Below are 20171 nucleotides of genomic sequence, written 5' to 3' on the forward strand. Positions count from 1 at the left end.
GTCTCAATATTATTCCCTATACTATACTTTTCTGAATAAGGTCCCAGATTTTCAGTTTTATTTTGAAGAAGTTTGGCGGAATCAATCAATATCTTCACATAGTTAGTATAGTTTTAAATACTTACACTCAGTTCTGAAATGTTAAACATACAAATATTGAAAGTAACTGAAACAAATTTTTACAATAAAGCATGTGAGCTTTAAATCTTTAATTCTAAATTTACTTTAAATATGTACATCTCATTCACTCAAGCTGTGATTTTAAACTCACTAATTATGTATCACCAATGTAAATAACTAATTAATGTTTCGCACGCTTTGAAGTGGTTATTAAACCTTCAATTAATAGTTGATAAATACATGCGGCATACACCCTGCACACCCTTCAACATTTAACTCATCATCAGTAACATTGTTATGCCAAAAGATTTTCACTTACCGCCTTTTGTGTTTACTTAAATGATTTATGTCAAAAGGACCTTTCTGTCGTTTCCGGCAAACTAGTTAAATATCTGCTTGTGCATATGCCCACTCCTGCTTACCTACTTGAATATTATTTTTTCATGTTTCCTGCTCGTGCCATTTTACGCTAATAAACAACTGTTAGCGCCTAAATATTGACAAGAGCGGCACTGAGGTAAAATTGCAAGCGGCGCATAAGGGTCAAAGAGACTACCAAAAAATGACAAATGCCGACCAGATGCAGCAGCTTTGGAATGGTAATAAACACTCTCCATTCTGTTTGAAGTTTCTGTGTTTTTCTGTAAAATTTAGAGAACCTCGAAAAAGATCATCCAATATACACCCTGTGAAGAAAGTATCTTCATTTCCTCCTCTCATCACCCGCTTATATGGAAGCCAGGTAATCTTTTTTCCTAGGTTGGTACAACTGTCCTTAATTATGATGTGCGATTAGTGCGATCTGTCAACCAGTGAGTTTACAGCACCTGTTTATGGCAGTCGACCTCAGTAGTGTTTGTCGAATTTTACAAATGTTTAACGTATTTGTGTTAAATTATAGTGTAACTATCACGACTTTCTCTTATATATGTATATAAATTGAATATGTATAGAAGCGCGAGCAGGTGGTATTTATCTCGACCTCGATATTTTGACTGTTATACAGCAGTTGAATCTCAAGTGTGTATATTATAATAGAACACCAATTTGTAGAAACAACGACTAATTTCCTTTCAAGTTGATCTTGATAGAAATGTCGATGTCTCTTTTTCACATAGAAAGGAGCACCTATTATTTTACAAAAAACTTTTCAGAGAGAGAAGCATGAATAATCTTCAAATCTTATTTAGCTTAGCTGTCACCGCTTTGAATCTCATACGACTAAATCAAATTAAGTCTTGCCTTATACAGCTTGCTCTTCAGCCTCGACCTTCCATGTAGTGGCTGCATACGATATTACTCGACGCCAGCGAAGCAAAGTCATCTGCATAGGTTGCTTTAATTGTAAAATATGAATTGATCACTGTGAGATCCGCAGTGCAGAGAATGTACAGGGTACAAGGGCAAGAACGTTGCCCTTAAAATTTAATTAAAAAGACTTGTAGATCTTATTTTAGAACAAACTTACCTGTATTGCACGGAACATTATTCCAACTCAAAAATGTAGTAATCGGAAATCAGATATAAATGATTTTATTCCATTAAAATTAAACGATTTATTTCTAGTTTACACTTTATTAAATAGAAAAATTATATTCTAAATCTGCTTATTTTAAAGATATGTTTCTAGCCAACTAGAACTTATGAAACCTCTTCGAGGCAATTAACTAATCAATAAAGTAGAAAGGTCTATTTTTTATCACAAATACAAATCAATGTTCCGCTTTGAATACTTTCAGATCCAAGTGGGTACGATTTCCATCTTGGAAGACTTATGGTTGACATCAATGACCTTCCGGTAGAGCTTTCTGCAAATATGCTGCTAAAATCAGCAAACTCACTGAATCCATACCCAACTTCAAATTTAAATACAGGGTGTTACTCAAATATGTACGTTTAATGTCAAGTGCTTACAACTAACCTTCTGCAGCGGTTGCACGCGCGCTCAAATCGGCAGATTATCCATATTTCACTCACTCAACACCACGCAACATTGATATCGTTAACGTTTGACCGTCGCTCATCCGGAACTAATGGTTCGAAGTTTAGCAGTCATTGATGGGATTCAATCACTTGAATTTAAGAAACATTGCATTAGACAAAACTTTTTCTGCAGAAATGCTGGCTTATCTCTTGCGGCTGGCAAAGTTAGACAGCTGCAAAACTGTTATGGTGTTCCGCCTTCACTGGCTAAGAAAGCTAACAATAAACAATTTTGAATGAACTGGACGCTGATGAAAAGACGAAAACATACAATTGTGCCAGCCATGTTGATTATGCTTGCAGCGATGAGTGTGTTTATGACTATCAAACGGGCTGAAAATATAAAATGTGTTAAAAACTTTAAGGTTCAGTTTCAACTAAGCATTGTCTAACCTAACTTTTAAAAGCCCACCGTTATTTCTGCGCATTTTTAAGTACTATAAAAGTAAGTCAAATAAAATACTTGATACCTCAAAACAACGACAGGATGATTTATTAGGACAATAATAGCAAAATCTTTGTTAAAAACTAATCTTGATCTCTATTACTCATTAAGCTAAATTTTTTAATTGTCCAAAAATGACGTTGCAACCGAATTGCGAAAAATTAATAAATTTTTAGGTGGGCAAAAAAGTCTAGATTTCAAGGTTTCAGCTTCTGAGGCGAGCTTACTCCAGCTTCCAAATAAAGTTGGGTTATTTGGAGAGTTAAAGATTTTGAGAATTTAAGAGAATTTCTAACCAAATCTAAATCGACACCGCAAAAGTATCTAAAGCTTTACGTAAAAATCAATTCCATTTTCCGCTGACTGTACTATATATCAATTTTAGTCTTTCATACACATTCCGAAATTTTCTTAAAACTCTAGTTTCAAACCAATTTGACAACTCTTAATCAAACTTGTATATATTTAAAACTGAACCCACATACATCTACGCCTACTTACTTGCTCACTAGCAGCATGCTTCCGCTTTTCTTTAATTTGGCTGCTTATTTTTCCTTGTTGTCCTTGAGTTTTTCTGATTTATTATATTTATTTGCTTGCGCCGCTCCAACAACTTTCAACTAATCATGCCTACTTCCTCCGCTGCTTCGCAAATTACAATTATAAAGCGTGTTGTTGATTTGCTGTTTGATTTTTCATGAGACATGGCGTATGAGTGACATGCAATTAGCAGTACATTTCTTATATCTAACTCATTCATTTGATGAGCATCCAACCGAAGTAAGAGGAATATGTGTATGAATCTAAAACTTGGCTTTGATTTGGCATCGCCGCTACTGGTGGCTGGATCAACAGCTTCGCCCAAGCTGGACTTTTATAATTGGCGTTGCAGTTCTGGTTTGTGGAAGAACACATATACATATGTGTTAAGTTCATTTAGATACTAAATATGCTTTAAAAAATGTCAACAATAATAAACACGCAAACAGCGGAAGAAATATTACTCATATATATTATATTTTGCTCAGGAAGACCACTTTTAAGTTAGCTAGCGAGGATTGATTTTGGTCTTAAGACTGAGTAAGTATAAATTGGCACCGTAGAAAAGCAGAAACAAAACTAATATTACCAATGTCTATAATACAACTTTTATAAGTTCTCTCAGGCTTATACGGGTTCGTGTTACATATATTTTCATTACATTTAAGAACTTTTCTGGTGCGAAGTTTTATATGTATAATACTTGCGAGAAAGCCTTCGTTGTGAAATTGGAAGTTTGAAGGAAACGTCAATAATATACAGCGCTGCCTGAACCAAGATTTTAGCTTAAGTTTATCAATGACTCAAGTGGACTTCACACTAATGCACGCCCATATATTTCACGATTTTCGAAAAAAATTTTAAATATTTATGAATGTAATAGAATTTTTATACTCTTGCAAGCTTTTGCTACAGCGTAATATATGTAGTTTTGTTCACCTAACAGTTGTATGTATCACCTTAAACTAAGCAAAATAGATATAGGGTTATATATAGTAAATAAAAATTATAAGGATGACGAAAAAAGTTTATATCCGGGTGACTGTCTGTCTGTCCGTCCGTCTTTTAGTGTAAACTGTAACTTGAGTAAAAATTGAGATAATAAAACTTGGTGTGTGGGTTTTTTAGTACAAAGAAAATTAAGAGTTCGCAGATGGGCGTAATCCGACGACTGCCACACCCACAAAACTCTATTAATCGGAAACATGTAAAATGCCGTAACCAAGAACTAAAGTAAGATAAAAAAATTCCAATTTGGCACAGGTAATCGCAGTAGAAAGGAGCATCTGTGGGTGAACAATTTTGAAAAAGTGAGATTGGTGTCGCCTTCTACTAAAGTATATTGGCAAGGGAGTTGCGGCTGGGAAGAAGTCGTTGGAGAAGAGGGGCAGTGAGCTTCTTTACGGATGAGTCCAGCTTGAGGGGAAGGTAGGGGAGGAGTTTTGGGTCAGCAGCTCTCCATCCACTCCAGTTTCAAACTTCCTGACTATTGCATTGTTTTCCATGCCGAGGTTGCAACCATTATGGTAGCAGCGGATTTACCTTCTTCAGAGAAGTGACCATCCTCTCCGATAGCAGTGCGGCAATACTAACCAGGCGATACTACTGGGCGTTCAAGGTTGGCCAAAGAGTGCTTAACCTCATTATCAATAGCATCGAGTCTCTTTGTGATCTAGTATGGATGCGTGGACACAGAGGAATCGCAGGAAATTTTAAGCTGATGAGCTAGCAAGGAAAGGCACCCAAGGTCCGCTATGAATAGAACGGGAGCGAGTCCTTGCTTCCGTATTCTCCTTTGCTCTATACGAGATAGCTGGGCTTTACGAAAGCTTTGCCACCGATGTACAAGGTCCGTACATGTGCTGTCGCAAAATTCTTTTGGCCCTAGATCGATCACAAGGGATCTAGTGGTAAGGCTAGCCTCTCCCTAGTTGTGGGGGTTTTAACAGGCCATTGTCCTATTGGCGTCCATGGTGTAAGGTTGGGAATCTTACCAGACGCCATCTACAGAAGCTGTATGGAAGAAGACGAGGTAGAAACATCTCGGCACTTCTTTCTTGTTTGCCCCGCGTTTGGGAGATCAAAGCTTAAGCACTTGCGAACGTATACCTTCAGACATCCCACTAAACTGGCGGAAATGGAATATAAACGCCTGTGCAATTTTGTATTGACCACTAAGCGTTTTGCTAATTTATATGTTCGAACAACTCCTGTCTCACGATAAGCCATCTAAGCTAACCTAACCTAAATCAAGTGTATAGGATCTATGTACGAGGTCTGCTACTGTTGATCAAAAAATAAGCTCTAAAGAGAAAATCAAAAGCAAAATATATTATAAACAATTTTAGAAAAACTTTAAAATTAGTATTAAAATGAAAAAATTAAATAAAAACATTAGGTTGTTGAAGAAAATAAGAAAATGCAATGCAATTGTACTTTCCAATGAAAAATATGGTTGTTTTATACACTAGAATATGTAAATGCAACATCTATGCCTTATAGTTAAAAAAGTCTAAATTTTTTACCCAAAATTAATTACATAAAAAAACTTTTTTTTTGTTATTGCAAGTCAATTAATATCTCTTAATTCTTATAAAAAATCATGCTTATCATCATAATTATTACTTGTTAAATTTGAATAACAACTAGTGCATAATTAAACTACAATATATATTTTTTTAGTAATATTTTGTTAACCTATTTTTTAACAACCGTTAATCTGTCGCCTTTTAACCACAACAATCACTGCCTATACATACACACCTACATAGATATGTTAGTACACACTACTAGTCATTAGGTTAGACGCATGTTTGCTTGCATTACAATTGTTTTAATATTTATTATTGTAATAATGATTGGAAAAAAGTTGGTATGCAACAACATTTGCTACTTAATGATACTTTAAATATATTTATCAAATGATTATTCAAACTTAACAAAATTGTATTTTCAAACATTTACTTCAAAAAAAAATGCCTTTTTCTTGGTCAGTAGAATAGACGCACTTAGGCTTTAAAATTTTTTATAAATTTTTTTTTTTTTACATAAATTTTAATTAATATTTGATTTAGAAGAAATAAAATAGAATAATTTCAGTAATGAGTACTGCCTCCTTTGTTAATAACTTCATAAATCCAATCCTTCATAGAATGATACAAGGAACCTACATATGTATGTAGATTTTAGTTTATTTGAATGTAGCTTTAAGTTTATTTCAACAAGAAAATGTACATTAATTAGAAGTGAACGAAAAATTCAAAAGTAACAAGGCTTCTTTTTAATGCTCGATCAGTCGCGCTCGCCGTCTCGTCTCCTACTCGTCGTCCAATCAGTGAGATGATGCAACAGCTCGCTGGGTCAGCTCGCTCAGGATAGAGTTGCCATCCCACATGTATGTTGGTCAAGGAAATCTCGCTCCAAGCACGTTTAATAGCTGCAGTGAATATTTCCTTATCTTCGTATTATTTTTCTTATTCGTAAACCTTCCATGTTAGCCAGCTCCAAACATTTTCAATTACGTTAAGATATGGAGAAAATGGTGGCCAGGTCATTACATGCAAGTTTTGACTCGAAATAAATGACTACTACTCGAGCGTTATGAATAGGAGTATTGTCTTGTTAAAACATCCAAGGATGATGGAAATTAGGACTCCAACAATGTATTGAAGCCATCGCCTCTCATCTTCTGATCGATAAAAATCAAGTCAATTGTTCCATAAAATGTGATGGCACCCCACAACATGACTCCACCTTTTCCGCTGTGTTGGCCACTTTAATATAGCTCATCTTTCAGCAAATCGTGATAACAGTAATGAAAGCCATCAGGGTAATCTAAATTAAAACGTTTTTCATCAGTAAAAGCAACTAAACGGCAATCATTAAGTCGAGTGTCAGATTGAACAGTTCACGTCATGTATTCTTTCGCGAATCGAATCTGTTTTTCTTTGCGTAGTTCGTTCGTAGGACGTTCATTCTTGATTTTTAAACGCTTAACATAGATATGTAGATAATGCGTTTTTTCTTTTTAATTATTTTTCATATGTTTCTGTATCCTTTAAATAACTATCAACGGTTCTGGTGCTTCGTTTTATCTTTTAGGCAATGTTTCGATTGCATAGTCCTTGGAAGTGAAAAAGTATACTTTTTCACGTTCCAATAAGCTCAGAATAGTAGCTCTTCCCATTTTTACTTTACATGTATCTTCAAAAACAATTTACTTGTTTATTTTTAGTACTTTCTCAATAAAAAAACACTGCACCTGTTTATGCAAACATAAATGTAAAGTGAGTCTATTTCAATGACCAACGAAAAACGCACTTGATTGCCACAGGCATTTCTGAAATCTTCGAATGTTCAGTTTTTTTTCGCAAATCAACCAACTGTGAGCAAATATTTTTCGGACAAGATTCGAACTTTGATAAGAAAAACATTTTGGACAATATGAACAAACATGATTATAAATATAACAATTTATTAAAAATAAAAACGATGGTACGTCTAATCTAGGACAAACAGTGTATGCGCAAGCAAACGTATGTAACAAAACACACAGACATACATATCAACAAAACCATAGCTATTTGCCGTCCAATCAACAACATTTTTTTTTATTTTTGTTATTATTAAATAGTTCCAATTAAGCGTGTATATCAAAATGTGTAATTTTTTCCGCGTCATCATTCACGCAATCATTGCGGTTAATTCGCTTTGACGATTGTTAATTAAAATTGTACATATTCACAATGTACACACACAGACGCGTCTATGCCTACTTACCCTGCCAACCATGAGCGGGTAAAAAACCAGATAATCAGTGGGTAAGAATGTGGGTAATCCATAGGGTAATCATGTGTACTTTGCGATGGGCCGAGCGACAATTTTACCCACTCACGTTCGTATACATGTGATCATACATCAATCGACGGCTGATGCAAGATTGCATTTTCTCTTTTTAAATAGCTGATGCAGGGTTGCATTTTTTGATTCCTACTTTTAAAATTTCTTAAAATTTCAAACTAAACTTTTTAATTTTCAAAATTTTTATTTTATTTTTTATATCTTTACAAAAAATTTAATATCTGAAAAAAGAATGATTAAAACCTGAAAATAAAAGAGTGGAAAAATATTATAAAAGACAAATACCTGAATATAAATAATAATTACATTGAAGAAAGATTAATTGTATAAAATGATGATAATATCTGAAAACAAAAATTAATATTATCTGAAAGAATAAAATATATTAAATACAAATAGAATTTACTCTGAAAGCAAATATTAATTAAATAAAAATAGTGATAAAATCTGAAAAGAAAGAATAATTAAATAAAAATCATAACAATATCTGAAATAAAAGAATAATATTATCTGATTATTTAATATTTAAAGCAAACATTTGTTTTCACATATTATATTGGATTGTGCAGGCCGCCTTAAACGCATAAAATACATACTTATGTACATATGTATGTAATTATTTTTGCGTATTATGTTGAACTGCGCAATCCAATTTCAAACAACACACACTTTTTCTCACATACTTACTTAACAATTTAAATTTGCTGCTTCTGATGATATTGCTGCAGCTGCTAATTTCAATGCTATAAAAACAAGTGAAGTAATTATTTGCAAATTATTTAAAAAAAATCATTCACTTCTTCCCTCTTGTTGTACGAGCCTCCTTTACGATGGTACGATCACGAATGACATACGTCTTTCAATCGTTTTTCTATTACCCTTTTTGGGATTTTCTTTTGTCACTATTGACAATTATGTTTTTTCCTTCGCACTTATTCAAATAAATCAAGAGATGAAAGAAACTTTTTTCCATCGCATTAAGGTAAACAAAAAATAACCCGAAAATGTGTGTTGGTGTTAGTGCATAGAGAAAAAATGTGCGGTTGTATTGGAATATTTGTCACAAGCGGGTAGCCGTGGTTGGCAGGGTACTTGCACACCAACATTAGCACGCACACATGTGGCAGCAACGGTGGCAAACCTCAACTAAAGGACGGTGGATCCACAGACTTATACCTGACATCCATACGTGGATAAGTAGACGACATAGGGACCTGGATTTGCACCTCACTCAAATATTAAGTGGGCATGGGTGCTTCAGAGGATACCTATACAAATTTCAAAATGACGTCATTGTTTGATGTATACGGAGTCCAAAGAAGATTCTGATTCGAAACATAAGAAAAAAGTTAGAAACCTCACTAGATGGTAGCCTAACGGTGGGAAATTTGACTGCATTTAGGTGTCAGTCCGCTGTTCGCGAAGCGTCAACTTCCATCATGACTACATTAAGACAAATACAGCAGATTAGGCGTTAGTCCGTCCGAGTTATAGAGGAGACGTAAAATGTCCTGCCACTCCCATGAAGTAATACCTTATCTGGTTCCGTGGGAGTGTCTTGAGTTGGGAGTAGGTTAGGTTTAGCAGATTAAAGTTCCGCACTCCGGTTTTCGATGTCTGTGTAGACAATTTTAACATTGAGTTTCCGCTTTGTCTTTTTGCTGCTTGTTTTTGTTGATGTTGTTATCCGTTAGCTTCTGTGATTTATTATTTTTTGTATAATTGTATATATTCGCTAGCGCTCTTCATAGAATTTTCGCGCTTTCAATCTTTCACACTTGCCTTCTTCCGCTGCTTTATTGCAAATTACAGTCATCGGACGCGTTGTTGATTTTCTGTTTGGTTTTGCGTGATCCACGGCGTATGAGTGACCTGCAATTTGGAGCATTTACTTTATTAGCCTTTCATCAGCACCACACCCACCAAAGATAGGGGTGTGTGGGGTGGTAAATATAGAGCAAACTAATAACATACATACTGACCTAGATCTGGGCTTCAGCTTGGCATCGCCACAGCTTGTGGCTGGGTCCACAGCTTCGACTAAGCTGGACTTTTTACCACCCGAAACGGAAGGACCAGCATTGCGATTCTTGTCTGCGAAAGAAAATACATAAGCATCAAGTTAATTTATATAATGCATATTTAATAACAATGTATGTACAACAATAATACAAAAATGACAGTTTTCCACAGCGGAAGAAAATGAAATATTACACTGCTTAAGAGTGAGGTGGAGACTACATAGTTTGAGAATTGTGTTTAGTTCTAAGATTGAGGTGTATTACAAGGCAGCAAAGAGAAGAACAAATACGACTTATATTCTGCATGTTTATAGTTTCAATCATCCAACAATTACTAATTTATGACACATACACTCGGGTACGCAGAGATTCAGGCACATGTATTAGTTAAGGATTATTATTTCAAAATTTTTTTCAAGGATTTTCAAAGTATACCCAACAATTATAAGAAGGTTTCGGCGTTCTACTGGAATTGGCAGGTTAAAAAAAACATCAATAGAATACTGTACTACCTGTACCAAGATTTTGTTCGCCATATTCTACTGCCATTTGTTGGATCCACGCCTTTTCGCACACTTTGCCGATCTAAAATTATTTAAATGTTATTAAAATAAAATTAATAAATATTTTAATTAAAAAATTATTAAAATTTGGGTTTAGTTTATTAGCATTGTAGTAATACGGCAATTCGAAGTAGGTCCTTGTGACAGCTATTACCAAAATAATGGTTCGACTCGTGAGACTCATCGACATAATCGCCCATTAGAGGTAATTTGAAAAATCGAACTGACACATAGACGTCGAATTATTTTTAGTTAACCCTGGCTAAATGGGATAAGCCTCTCCCTAAAGCCACTCCATCAACACAGTCAAACTCGAAGTGACATCACTGCCAACACTCCAATACACCACACACACAGAACCCACATACAGTTTTTACAGTTTGCTACATTCGTTATTATCATAAAATAGAATTGTTAAAAACCGAAACAAGCCGTTTTTTTTTTCAAAAAAGCCAAAGAAAGTGATAAGTGTTAAAAAGGTGAAGTGAAGTGGACAACGGCTCAATCAAGCCCTAACCTTCAAAACGCGCGTGTAAAGGTTACACGCGAAGTGTAACCAATTAAAAAAAGGCATAAATTCGGTTTGGAAAATTATTTTTATTTATTTTAAAGTATAAAATATGTCAAAATAATTCAGGACCAATTCACTTTTACTCGATGTGACCACCTTTTGCCTTAACTATGGCCTTGAGGTCAAAAACCGAATCGCAAGCTGCCCGAATGTGACTTGCCGGTATTTTGGCCCACTCACGGACATTGGCTTTCTTCAGCATCTCGAGACTGTTGTATTTTTTACTTCGGATCTTGCTCTCCAAAATGGCCCAGAGAGAATAATCCATTGGATTCGCTTCTGGAGAATTCGAGAGCCATTGTGTGGTCGTAATGAAGTTGGGAACGTTGCTTTTCAGCCATTCTTGGTTCACTCGCGCTTTGTGAGACGGTGCTGAGTCTTGTTGAAACGTTCATGGTTTGCGACCGAAATGTTTGTTTGCCCACGGCTTCAAAGCAGCCTCCAGCATAATTTCATTGAAGTCTAAGCTAAATAGTGAGGTGAATATGAGTTATAAGATAACTATCAGAGAGTGAAGTGCCCCTGGCTTTGCATGAAATTCATAGACGGAATCAGTTTTGTTAACAAAAATAAGGTATCACATGCGTTTCTCTTTCAAAAAACGTTGTATTTTCAATGATGCATATTTCCAAAGAGTTTGTGAAATTTTCAAACTAACATATTTAAAACTCGGCTTCTGCAACCTCGAGTGCCCAGCTGGTAGATGTCCTCGTAAGAATTAAGGCCGACATTACCGCCGTCCAAAAAGTGCGATGGACAGGCAAGGACTGAGACGAGCAAAGAGCGCAACTTCGGTGTAGGATTCGTGGTGGGAGAGAGACTCCGTTCCCGAGTCCTGACATTCACCCCGCATCAAAGCGAAGTTTTTCAACATATCTCTGCTTTGCTTCCACGTCCCGACGGAAGAGAAGGATGTGACCAAATGTGACCAAAATGTCTTTTATGCGCCTTCGAGCCGGTGGTGGACTGTCCCACCACGATGTAAAATTCGTACTTGGCAATTTTAACGACAGGGTGGGCAAAGAAGGTATCTTTGGCACATGATGAAATATCCTCAAATGGTTTGATGCTGATCTACTTCGCCGGCCCCGAAATATGGTTATCTGTATTACTAGATTCTAAAAAAGGAAAATTCATCAAGCTACTGGGCTCTTTCTGGATCGAAAAGCCGCCAACCAGATGTTGTGACAGACGGAACACACGTCTAAAATGTTTAGACGTGCATACGCTCCGAGTTCTTAACAACGACTCGGACCATTATCTTGTTGCAGAACAAAATGCACATCAAAAATACAAGGAAGGTCAAAACGTCAAAAACCTGAAACCACAACAGATAGCCGAACGAGTTTCTACTCGACTTGCACTACTGCTCTCTGAGAGCACTCATCAGCAACTCAGTATAAGGGAACTGTGGGCATTTCAAGCTCCTTACATATAGTTTCAAATGAAACTATTGGTTTTCGTAAAAGGCAAAAAAACAGCTGGTACGATGAGAAGTGTCGTGAGCGACAGCGTGGAAAGAAAACAGACTGCCTCTACCTCGCAACGTTGCGATCGACCACAACACATGCGGGATGGGATAGATACCGAGAGTTGAAGAAGAAAGCGAGACGCACTTGCAGACAAAAATAGGAGAGGCCGAAATACGTGAGTACGAAGAACTTGACAAACAGGCCGACAAGGGTAATGCTCGTAAATTCTATGAAAAGATGTGGTATCCGCAGGATACTCTTGTAGAACCCTCAGAGGTGATCTACTGACTGATGCCCAAGGCATACTAAAGTTATGGAGGAAACACTTCTCCAGCTGGCTGAACGTCAGTGAAAGCATCCGCGTCCTGTTATACGTCTATAATCGTTTCAATAAAGAAAAAGAAGATAAATACATTAAACTTATTAGGGAGCGGGGTCGCGCCCAATTTTTGAATATTTCTAAGACGCAATTGCCTCCCCTCCCCACTCCTCCTTAACGTGAGTCGTTGGGAAAGATTTGAGTTCTTTATCTTAATTTGCGGCTTCGTTATGGCGCTTCGGCGACATGTGGCAAGAGTATAAAAATAGAGAGTATTCCTGTGACCTGTTCCTTTGACATGTATGGATCAAAAATATTACATATTGAAGTTTAATGTATCTCGGAAAAAATTGTATAGTCTTTTATGTAAACTTATTTTAGAATAGAATTCCTACTTTACACACTAAGCAAGAGTCTTTAATATAGGCATATTTTTTGTAAATAATATCACCGCTGTGATAGACCGTAATATATGTATCGTCCATAAAAAATTAAATGGGTATATCCAAATGGGAGGGTAAATGACCTTACCAACAACCAAAAAAATCTACCAAAATCTACTTCTAAAAATTTTCGAGAAAAGCTTGGAAATTAATTTACTTTGTAGCGACGAAGATACAAACATGTAGCGTGTATGTGTAAGTGCGTCTCTTTAAATTGCGGTTAATCCTTTCTTCAAAAGAGCATCAAAACGCATAAAGCCTTGTCGTTCTTTCTTCCAACTTATCGATATTTTATGATATTTTCACCATAAATAAATTCTCTTTTCGTTTGAGCACCACTTTTCGTTTCTTTTCAATTTTTCACTTAAATTACTCGGGTTTTCTAGACAATGAAGTGAAGTCACTTGCCTGACTGCTTGACTGAAATCTTGCGATACATGTGACGCATTTGCAACGGGATTAATAATAATAAACATATAAACACACACATGTGTTTACACAAACCCGCAAAGGCAGACGCGTTTTGGCATGTGCGCTTTTCGTGTGAAAAGTCTATGTATGCAAACACGTGTCGAAACCGACTCCCACAAAATTTAAAGACTTTTCCACATATCACATACACATACACTCAACAATGGAAACCTATATGTACATATATGTTTTTATATGGGGTTTTATGCTTTTATCATGTAGCAACCTCTTTCAAACGTTTTTTTGAATCTTGACTGCCCGTGCGAGTGTGTGCGTTATTAGGTTTTCAGCTTAAACTCTGATTTAGTCATCCGTGAATATATGCATTTTTTTCATATGTATTTCGTGCCGCTGGCGTGTAAAACATGCAAAATTCAGCACTATATAAAGCGTGTATTATATGTGTTTGAGTGTTTAAAAAATTTCGACCCGTGTTCGTGTTCGTTCATTGTAAAGTTTTTTTCTCGAAATTTTTAAAATTCACTCACGTGTGCCTTGGCGATCGCACGACTGCGTTTATTACTTTGGTTTTCTATTACACTAAATCAAAATTGATTTAAGTTTGACTTTAAGAAATAGAATGCAAGTAATATTAACAACAAGTGAGAAAGGGTTATGTTCGGGTAGAGTCGAATATTTTATACTCGAGCAACTTGCTTATTAAACAAGCAAAAACGTTAACTTCGGCTGCACCGAAGCTAATATACCCTTCACAGGTGCATTTCTTTTAGTAACTATATGTTCAGTTTGTATGGAAGCTATATGCTATAGTAATCCGATCTGAACAGTTTTTTCGGAGATTATGTTATTACCTTAAGCAGTGATCCATGCCAAATTTCGTGAAGATACCACGTCAAATGCGAAAGTTTTCCTTACAAGCATTTCATTCCGATCGTTCGGTTTGTATGGCAGCTATATGCTACAGTTAGCCGATCTGAACAATTTCTTCGGAGATTACATTGGTGCCTTAGAAAATAACCTGTGCCAAATTTTTCTGAAAATACATTGTGAAATGTGAAAGTTTTCCATACAAGAACTTGATTCCGATCGTTCAGTTTGTATGGCAGTTATATGTTATAGTGGTCCGATATCGGCCGTTCCGACAAATGAGCAGCTTCTTGAAGAGAAAATGATGTTTGCAAAACAAGTAAGGAAGGGCTAAGTTCGGGTGTCACCGAACATTTTATACTCTCACATCACAAAGTGATAATCGAGATTTCATTATCCGTCAAACTTTACAAACTATTTTTAAAAATACCGTATTTTTGTAAGTTTTATTCCGCTATCATCATTGGTTCCTAATGTTTATACTCGTATTATACAGAAAAGGCATCAGATGGAATTTTTAAATTTTCTAGCGCTATATTTTCAAGAAGGCGTGGTTGTGAAAATTAAATAAAACCGATTTCACCCATATTTAACGTACATGTCATCAGGGTCATAAGAAAATATTTACCGATGGGCAATATTCATTAATGAAATTTCTTTTTCTTGTAGTAACTCCTGAGATATTCTTTATTTTCCAAAGTGGGCATACTTTCAAATTTGAATCACCATCTCACAGATAGACCAATATTTTCGGTAAAAGATCAATCATACGCACTGTGATCCTTATATTCAATGTGAGGCGGCTTGAATAGTTATGTTATGTTTTGAGAATTTGTACAGTAGAGATGGCACACTATTTGTACCAAGTTCGATCTGAATATAAGTATTCATTGGAACTTGATTTGTTAGAGAAAAAAAAAAGAATTTTATGGATTTTAACATACCTTTGGATAAAATAGGATCGATAGACAGGAATCTTTGTAATCCCTTCTTCCATTTTTGAAAACAGATATGGAAATCTGCTTGTAGAAAATTTTATTTTTACTTTCTTAGACTTTGGTTGTAAATAACATAAAATAAAATTTAAATAGATTTTTCCCTTTGTTCAAGATTTAAAAAATGCTTAGTAGGACACAAACCAATACCAGTCAGCCCACTGATCAAAAAAATATATCCTCTTTTTAGCATTGTATTCGTCCAAATATGTTTCCCTCTCTTACAATTTCCTTGTGGCGTGATGTGCCAAATTTTACTTTAATATGGTTTATTTTATGGCAAATCTTAGTTATGACAAAACGTTTATTTTAGGTTTTCTATTTCTTCGCATTGCCTTTGGTTACACCGACTTTGAAAACACTATTTTGAGAAAAGCGCGTTTAATGTACTTGCAAGTACTCTGAAACGCCTTTTCAAATTTGCGTGCAATTTCGAAAACATTCACCGGAATGATTTTAAATTTTCTGTGTGTATTTTCAAACATATATATGTAAGTATATATTAAGAAAATGAAATAAAAACTGTATATAACCCCTTAGTTAAAGCATTAACTACAATCGAGCATATCCTCATACTCTGGACGGAATTTATAACCTCTGGATTCTTTTACCGATGGGCAATATACACGATAATGAAACCGTTTCTTTTTTCTTTCAGCAACTCCGTGAGCGTTCTTTATTTTCAAAGTAATACTTTCTTCAAATTTGAATCACCATCTCACAGATAGACCAATATTTTCGGTAAACGATCAATCATACGCACTGTGATCCATATATTCGATATGAGGCGGCTTGAATAGATATGTTATATTTTGAGAATTTCTACACTAGAGATGGCACACTATTTGTACCAAGTTCGATCTGAATATAAGTATTCATTGGAACTTGATTTGTGTAGAGAAAAAAATGAAAGAATTATATGAATTTTAACTTTGTGACCTTCACACGATTAAATAGGGTCGATAGACGGGAATCTTTGTAATCCCTAAACATTTGCGAAAACAGATAAGTAAAATCTGCTTAGTATTAGAAATTTTATTTTTACTTTCTTGCGTCTTTTCGTGGTAAATAACATAAAATAAAATTTAAATTAGATTTTTCTCCTTATAACAGCGAATCAAAACGTTTACTTAATTTTAATCTGCTGTCTTTTTTTGCTCTATCAGCTGTTTCTCCTTCTTCGCTTTGCCTTTGGTTACAGCATTGTGAGCCATTAAAAAAGAAGCAACCAAGGTTTTAGGACAAAGGACTAAACATAACCATTACAGGTGTTCCCAAATATTTTCTGGCAGAGCCATGGCCTCTGAAAATAGTTTTTCGGAGAAATTCAAACATTTTGAGAACGCCTCCAAAAGGCAAAAACGAAGGAAAATCTGAGCAAGTGCAGAGCAGTGAAACTGTCAATATTTTTTGTAAACTGGGCACAAAAATCAAGGAGCTTGAAACTATGATGTCTGGTCAGAGACATATTAATCAAGCTATGCGTGACCTTGTAAGCTGCATAACAAGCCTGTACGATTACGCTGAAAGTCCAGACAATCTGCTCAAAAGAGCTATTGTAGGGAAGCTTCGTAAGCACTACTTGGAATTCCGTCGTTGATAAAAGCAATCACAAAAATAGTCCGCTTTGTCGTTTATGTTTATAAATTGACTATTACATATTCTTAAATTCTTTCTAGTTATCATGAAATGTCAGATAATTTTTTTTAAAAGTTAATGAATCAGGGATAAAATTGGCTCAAATTGGTTTCGAATTTCATTCTGTTTAGGTGCTTGAGTAGAAGTAGGAGATCCGAAGTATGTCGAGAATTTCGAAAATTGGTCACAAATGTCAAAGATTCTATGATTTGTAATGAAATTCCTATGATTATCTACTTATGTTACTTGTTTAGACGAACTTTTATTACTGTTTTGTATGTGTGTCTGCTGTTACTCCGACAAAGAGTGATCCTACAAGATTTTAGTCACATCGAAGCCATTTTATATACAGATTTTTCTTCACAGAAATGTGATCAGAGCTTTATCTTTGTCTGCAGCTGGAAGCGCTCTATGAGAAATACATCTTTGATGACTGCTGGAAACTTTGCTATTCAGCACTTGTATCATAATAGTATCATCCTATAATTACAGCGCCATGACCACTCATTGATACCGAGGGCTTTATCCTCCCAAATATTTTGACATTGGAAATGTTAAAATATTGTAGTCAATAGTGCTTAGGTGAACTCGACAACAATAATAACAACAACAGCTGGTAGATTCCTAGTACACTTCCTGCATTAACTAAACATATTAGTGACATATTTCAGGGCTTAACGTAGGAAATCTTTCTAAGATGGTCCCTCAGCGATCAGTTTTTGAACTTTAAATGTAAATATGTATAAATGACTCTACCATAGCATGATTGTGTCTGCTTTGCATTGACCGATCGGTGCAGCCAAGTTGCAGCAATCCACGTTAATCAATTCAAATAGAGGGAGAGAGAGAGTTTCAATATGGTTACGGGGATTGTGGTGTAGGCTAACCACGTCTTACATGTTTGAGGAATTATATTAATATTTGTGAGCATGAGAATGTGGCCTACAGATTTTATATTTGTATATTTGCAACCCTCACCTGGCCCCACACAAATAATTATAGACTTGTATGTGGAACTCTTCCGCAAGAGAACGATATATGAGTAGATATGTGCGCATGTCTGCATATAAATAAATGAAGTGCCGCTGGCCGACTCACCATACACTTCAAATCATTCATTCTCGCACACCCTCGCACATACACATATTGCTTATATATCCATACATAAGAAGTCAATTGAAAAGTCCCTGGCCTGATACATATGAATGAATGAATGAATGAATTAACAACTGAGGGATGATTGGTTTGTGAATTATTTGATTTTGAATACAGCCAAGGTTTTGCGGCTTGATGGCGAGTTTACGGACACTGTCCCAGGAAAACCAACTACCAAGGATTGTTATGCTAAGTTTAGACGTGGAGGAATGAGCACCGAAGACGGTGAACGCCGTGCACGCTCAAAAGGGGTTATTACCGACGAGAACACCAAAAAAGTCCACACAATAATTTTGGATGTCCGGAAAGTGATTTGCTCGAGATAGCAGCCAGTCTAAAAATATCAACTGAATATGTATAGTAAGTCATATCATTCATGAATAATTGGATATGTGGAAGTTCAAGGTCAAAGTGGCTGCCGCGCGAGCTCAGTTTTGACCAAAAACAACGACTAGTTGATGATTCGCAGCAGTGTTTGGAGGTGTTCAAGCGTAATATACCCGGGTTTTTGCGTCGATAGGTGACAATGAATGAAAAGTCTCCATAATTTTATACCGAAGACTCATAGACGGTCAGCCGAGTGGACTGCACACCATGAACCCGCCCTAAAGCATGGAAAAACGCAACAGTCGGCATGAAAGGTTATGGCGTCTGTATTTTGGGAAGCGTATGGAATAATTTTTATTAAATACCTTAAAAAAGGCAAACCCATCAACAGCGCATAGCGTTATTGGAGCGTTTGAATGACGAAATCGCCAAAATACAACCGCATTTGAAGAAAGTACTGTTTCAACAAGCTAATGCGCCGTGTCTCAAATGGGTGAAAACGATTTCAAAAATCGATGAATTGGGTTTCGAATTGCTCTCCTATCTACCATATTCTCCAGATCTGGCCCCCAGCGACTATTTGTTGTTCTCAGATCTCCGAAGAATGCTTGCTGGGAGGAAATTTTCGTCGAATGAAGAGGTGATCGCCGAAACTGTGGCCTATTTTGAAGCAAAGAACAAATTGTGCTACAAAAATGATATCGAAAAGTGTGCGGATCGCTATAATCAGTGTATAATTCTGGAAGGGAACTATGTTGGATAAAAAGCCGGGGTTCTTCAACTGAACTGTTATATACACATTGATATGAACATATGTAAATATGTTTTAGTTTGAAATGCACTTGAATGCACTTGCGAGTGGCGAGTAGGCGGTTGTTGCGGCCTCCCTTTGTTTTGCTGCCGGCATTTCGTTGGTCCACAGTGTGCGCACATGTCAGTAAAGTAGACAAACAAGTGAACAGACGGACGGACAGACGGACGAATGGACTGGCGTACAAAGATGGACAGACGGAAGGACATGTGCTCGGAGCGTTGGTAATAATGCAAGAGCAAAGTGAAGATGAAAGTGCATTGGTCACTTAAGCGCATGGCAAAAATGCAAAAAACCCAACTACAGCAATACCAACAAACAATACGAACTGTATTACAATAGCAATTATGTGCGATAGCGCCAAGCACCAACTGAGTATGCCACAAAAAATGTCGAGTTATACGTCACTTTGTGCTTCGCTGCTGTATTTTTGTTGTTGTTTTTAGTGCACTGATTCATTTATTGCTTAATTAACATTTAATTGAAAATTATATAATAATTTCAGGCTATTGTGCGGCGGTTGCCTTCATCGTGTATGACCTTGCAGTGATTTATTAACGCAGACACATGCTTGTATTCATTCATAATATCAGAATAAATAAAAATTAT

General features: G+C 36.0%; 1 protein-coding gene and 1 long non-coding RNA gene across 8 annotated transcripts in view; both read right to left on the reverse strand.

The window, feature by feature from the left end:
• Window positions 1–1630: 1630 nt before the first annotated feature.
• LOC126767377 (uncharacterized) lies at window positions 1631–5952 on the reverse strand. Of its 2 annotated transcripts, XR_007669079.1 has the most exons (3): window positions 3050–5604; window positions 2042–2319; window positions 1631–1976 (listed from the first exon to the last, which is right to left on the reverse strand). It is a non-coding gene; the product is annotated as an uncharacterized LOC126767377 (long non-coding RNA). The 2 variants fall into 2 exon arrangements; XR_007669078.1 differs by having other exon boundaries at window positions 1631–2319; window positions 3050–5952.
• Window positions 5953–9597: 3645 nt separating this feature from the next.
• Window positions 9598–20171, reverse strand: part of LOC126767379 (GTP-binding protein Di-Ras2-like) — a 146704-nt gene continuing 136130 nt past the window's right edge. For 4 of the 6 annotated variants that reach the window (XM_050484911.1, XM_050484910.1, XM_050484909.1 and 1 more), the window contains exons 6-7: window positions 9931–10042; window positions 9598–9820 (exon numbers count right to left, since the gene is read on the reverse strand). In XM_050484911.1, the coding sequence (XP_050340868.1) occupies window positions 9745–9820; window positions 9931–10042 (188 nt within the window). In that variant the 3' untranslated portion in view covers window positions 9598–9744. Of the gene's footprint in view, window positions 9821–9930; window positions 10043–10481; window positions 10555–20171 lie in introns of those variants that run through there. The other 2 variants (XR_007669080.1, XM_050484913.1) reach the window with 2 other exon arrangements.

The sequence above is a fragment of the Bactrocera neohumeralis genome, unplaced genomic scaffold (assembly GCF_024586455.1).
Source record: "Bactrocera neohumeralis isolate Rockhampton unplaced genomic scaffold, APGP_CSIRO_Bneo_wtdbg2-racon-allhic-juicebox.fasta_v2 ctg584, whole genome shotgun sequence".
In the NCBI taxonomy this organism is placed as follows: domain Eukaryota; kingdom Metazoa; phylum Arthropoda; class Insecta; order Diptera; family Tephritidae; genus Bactrocera; species Bactrocera neohumeralis.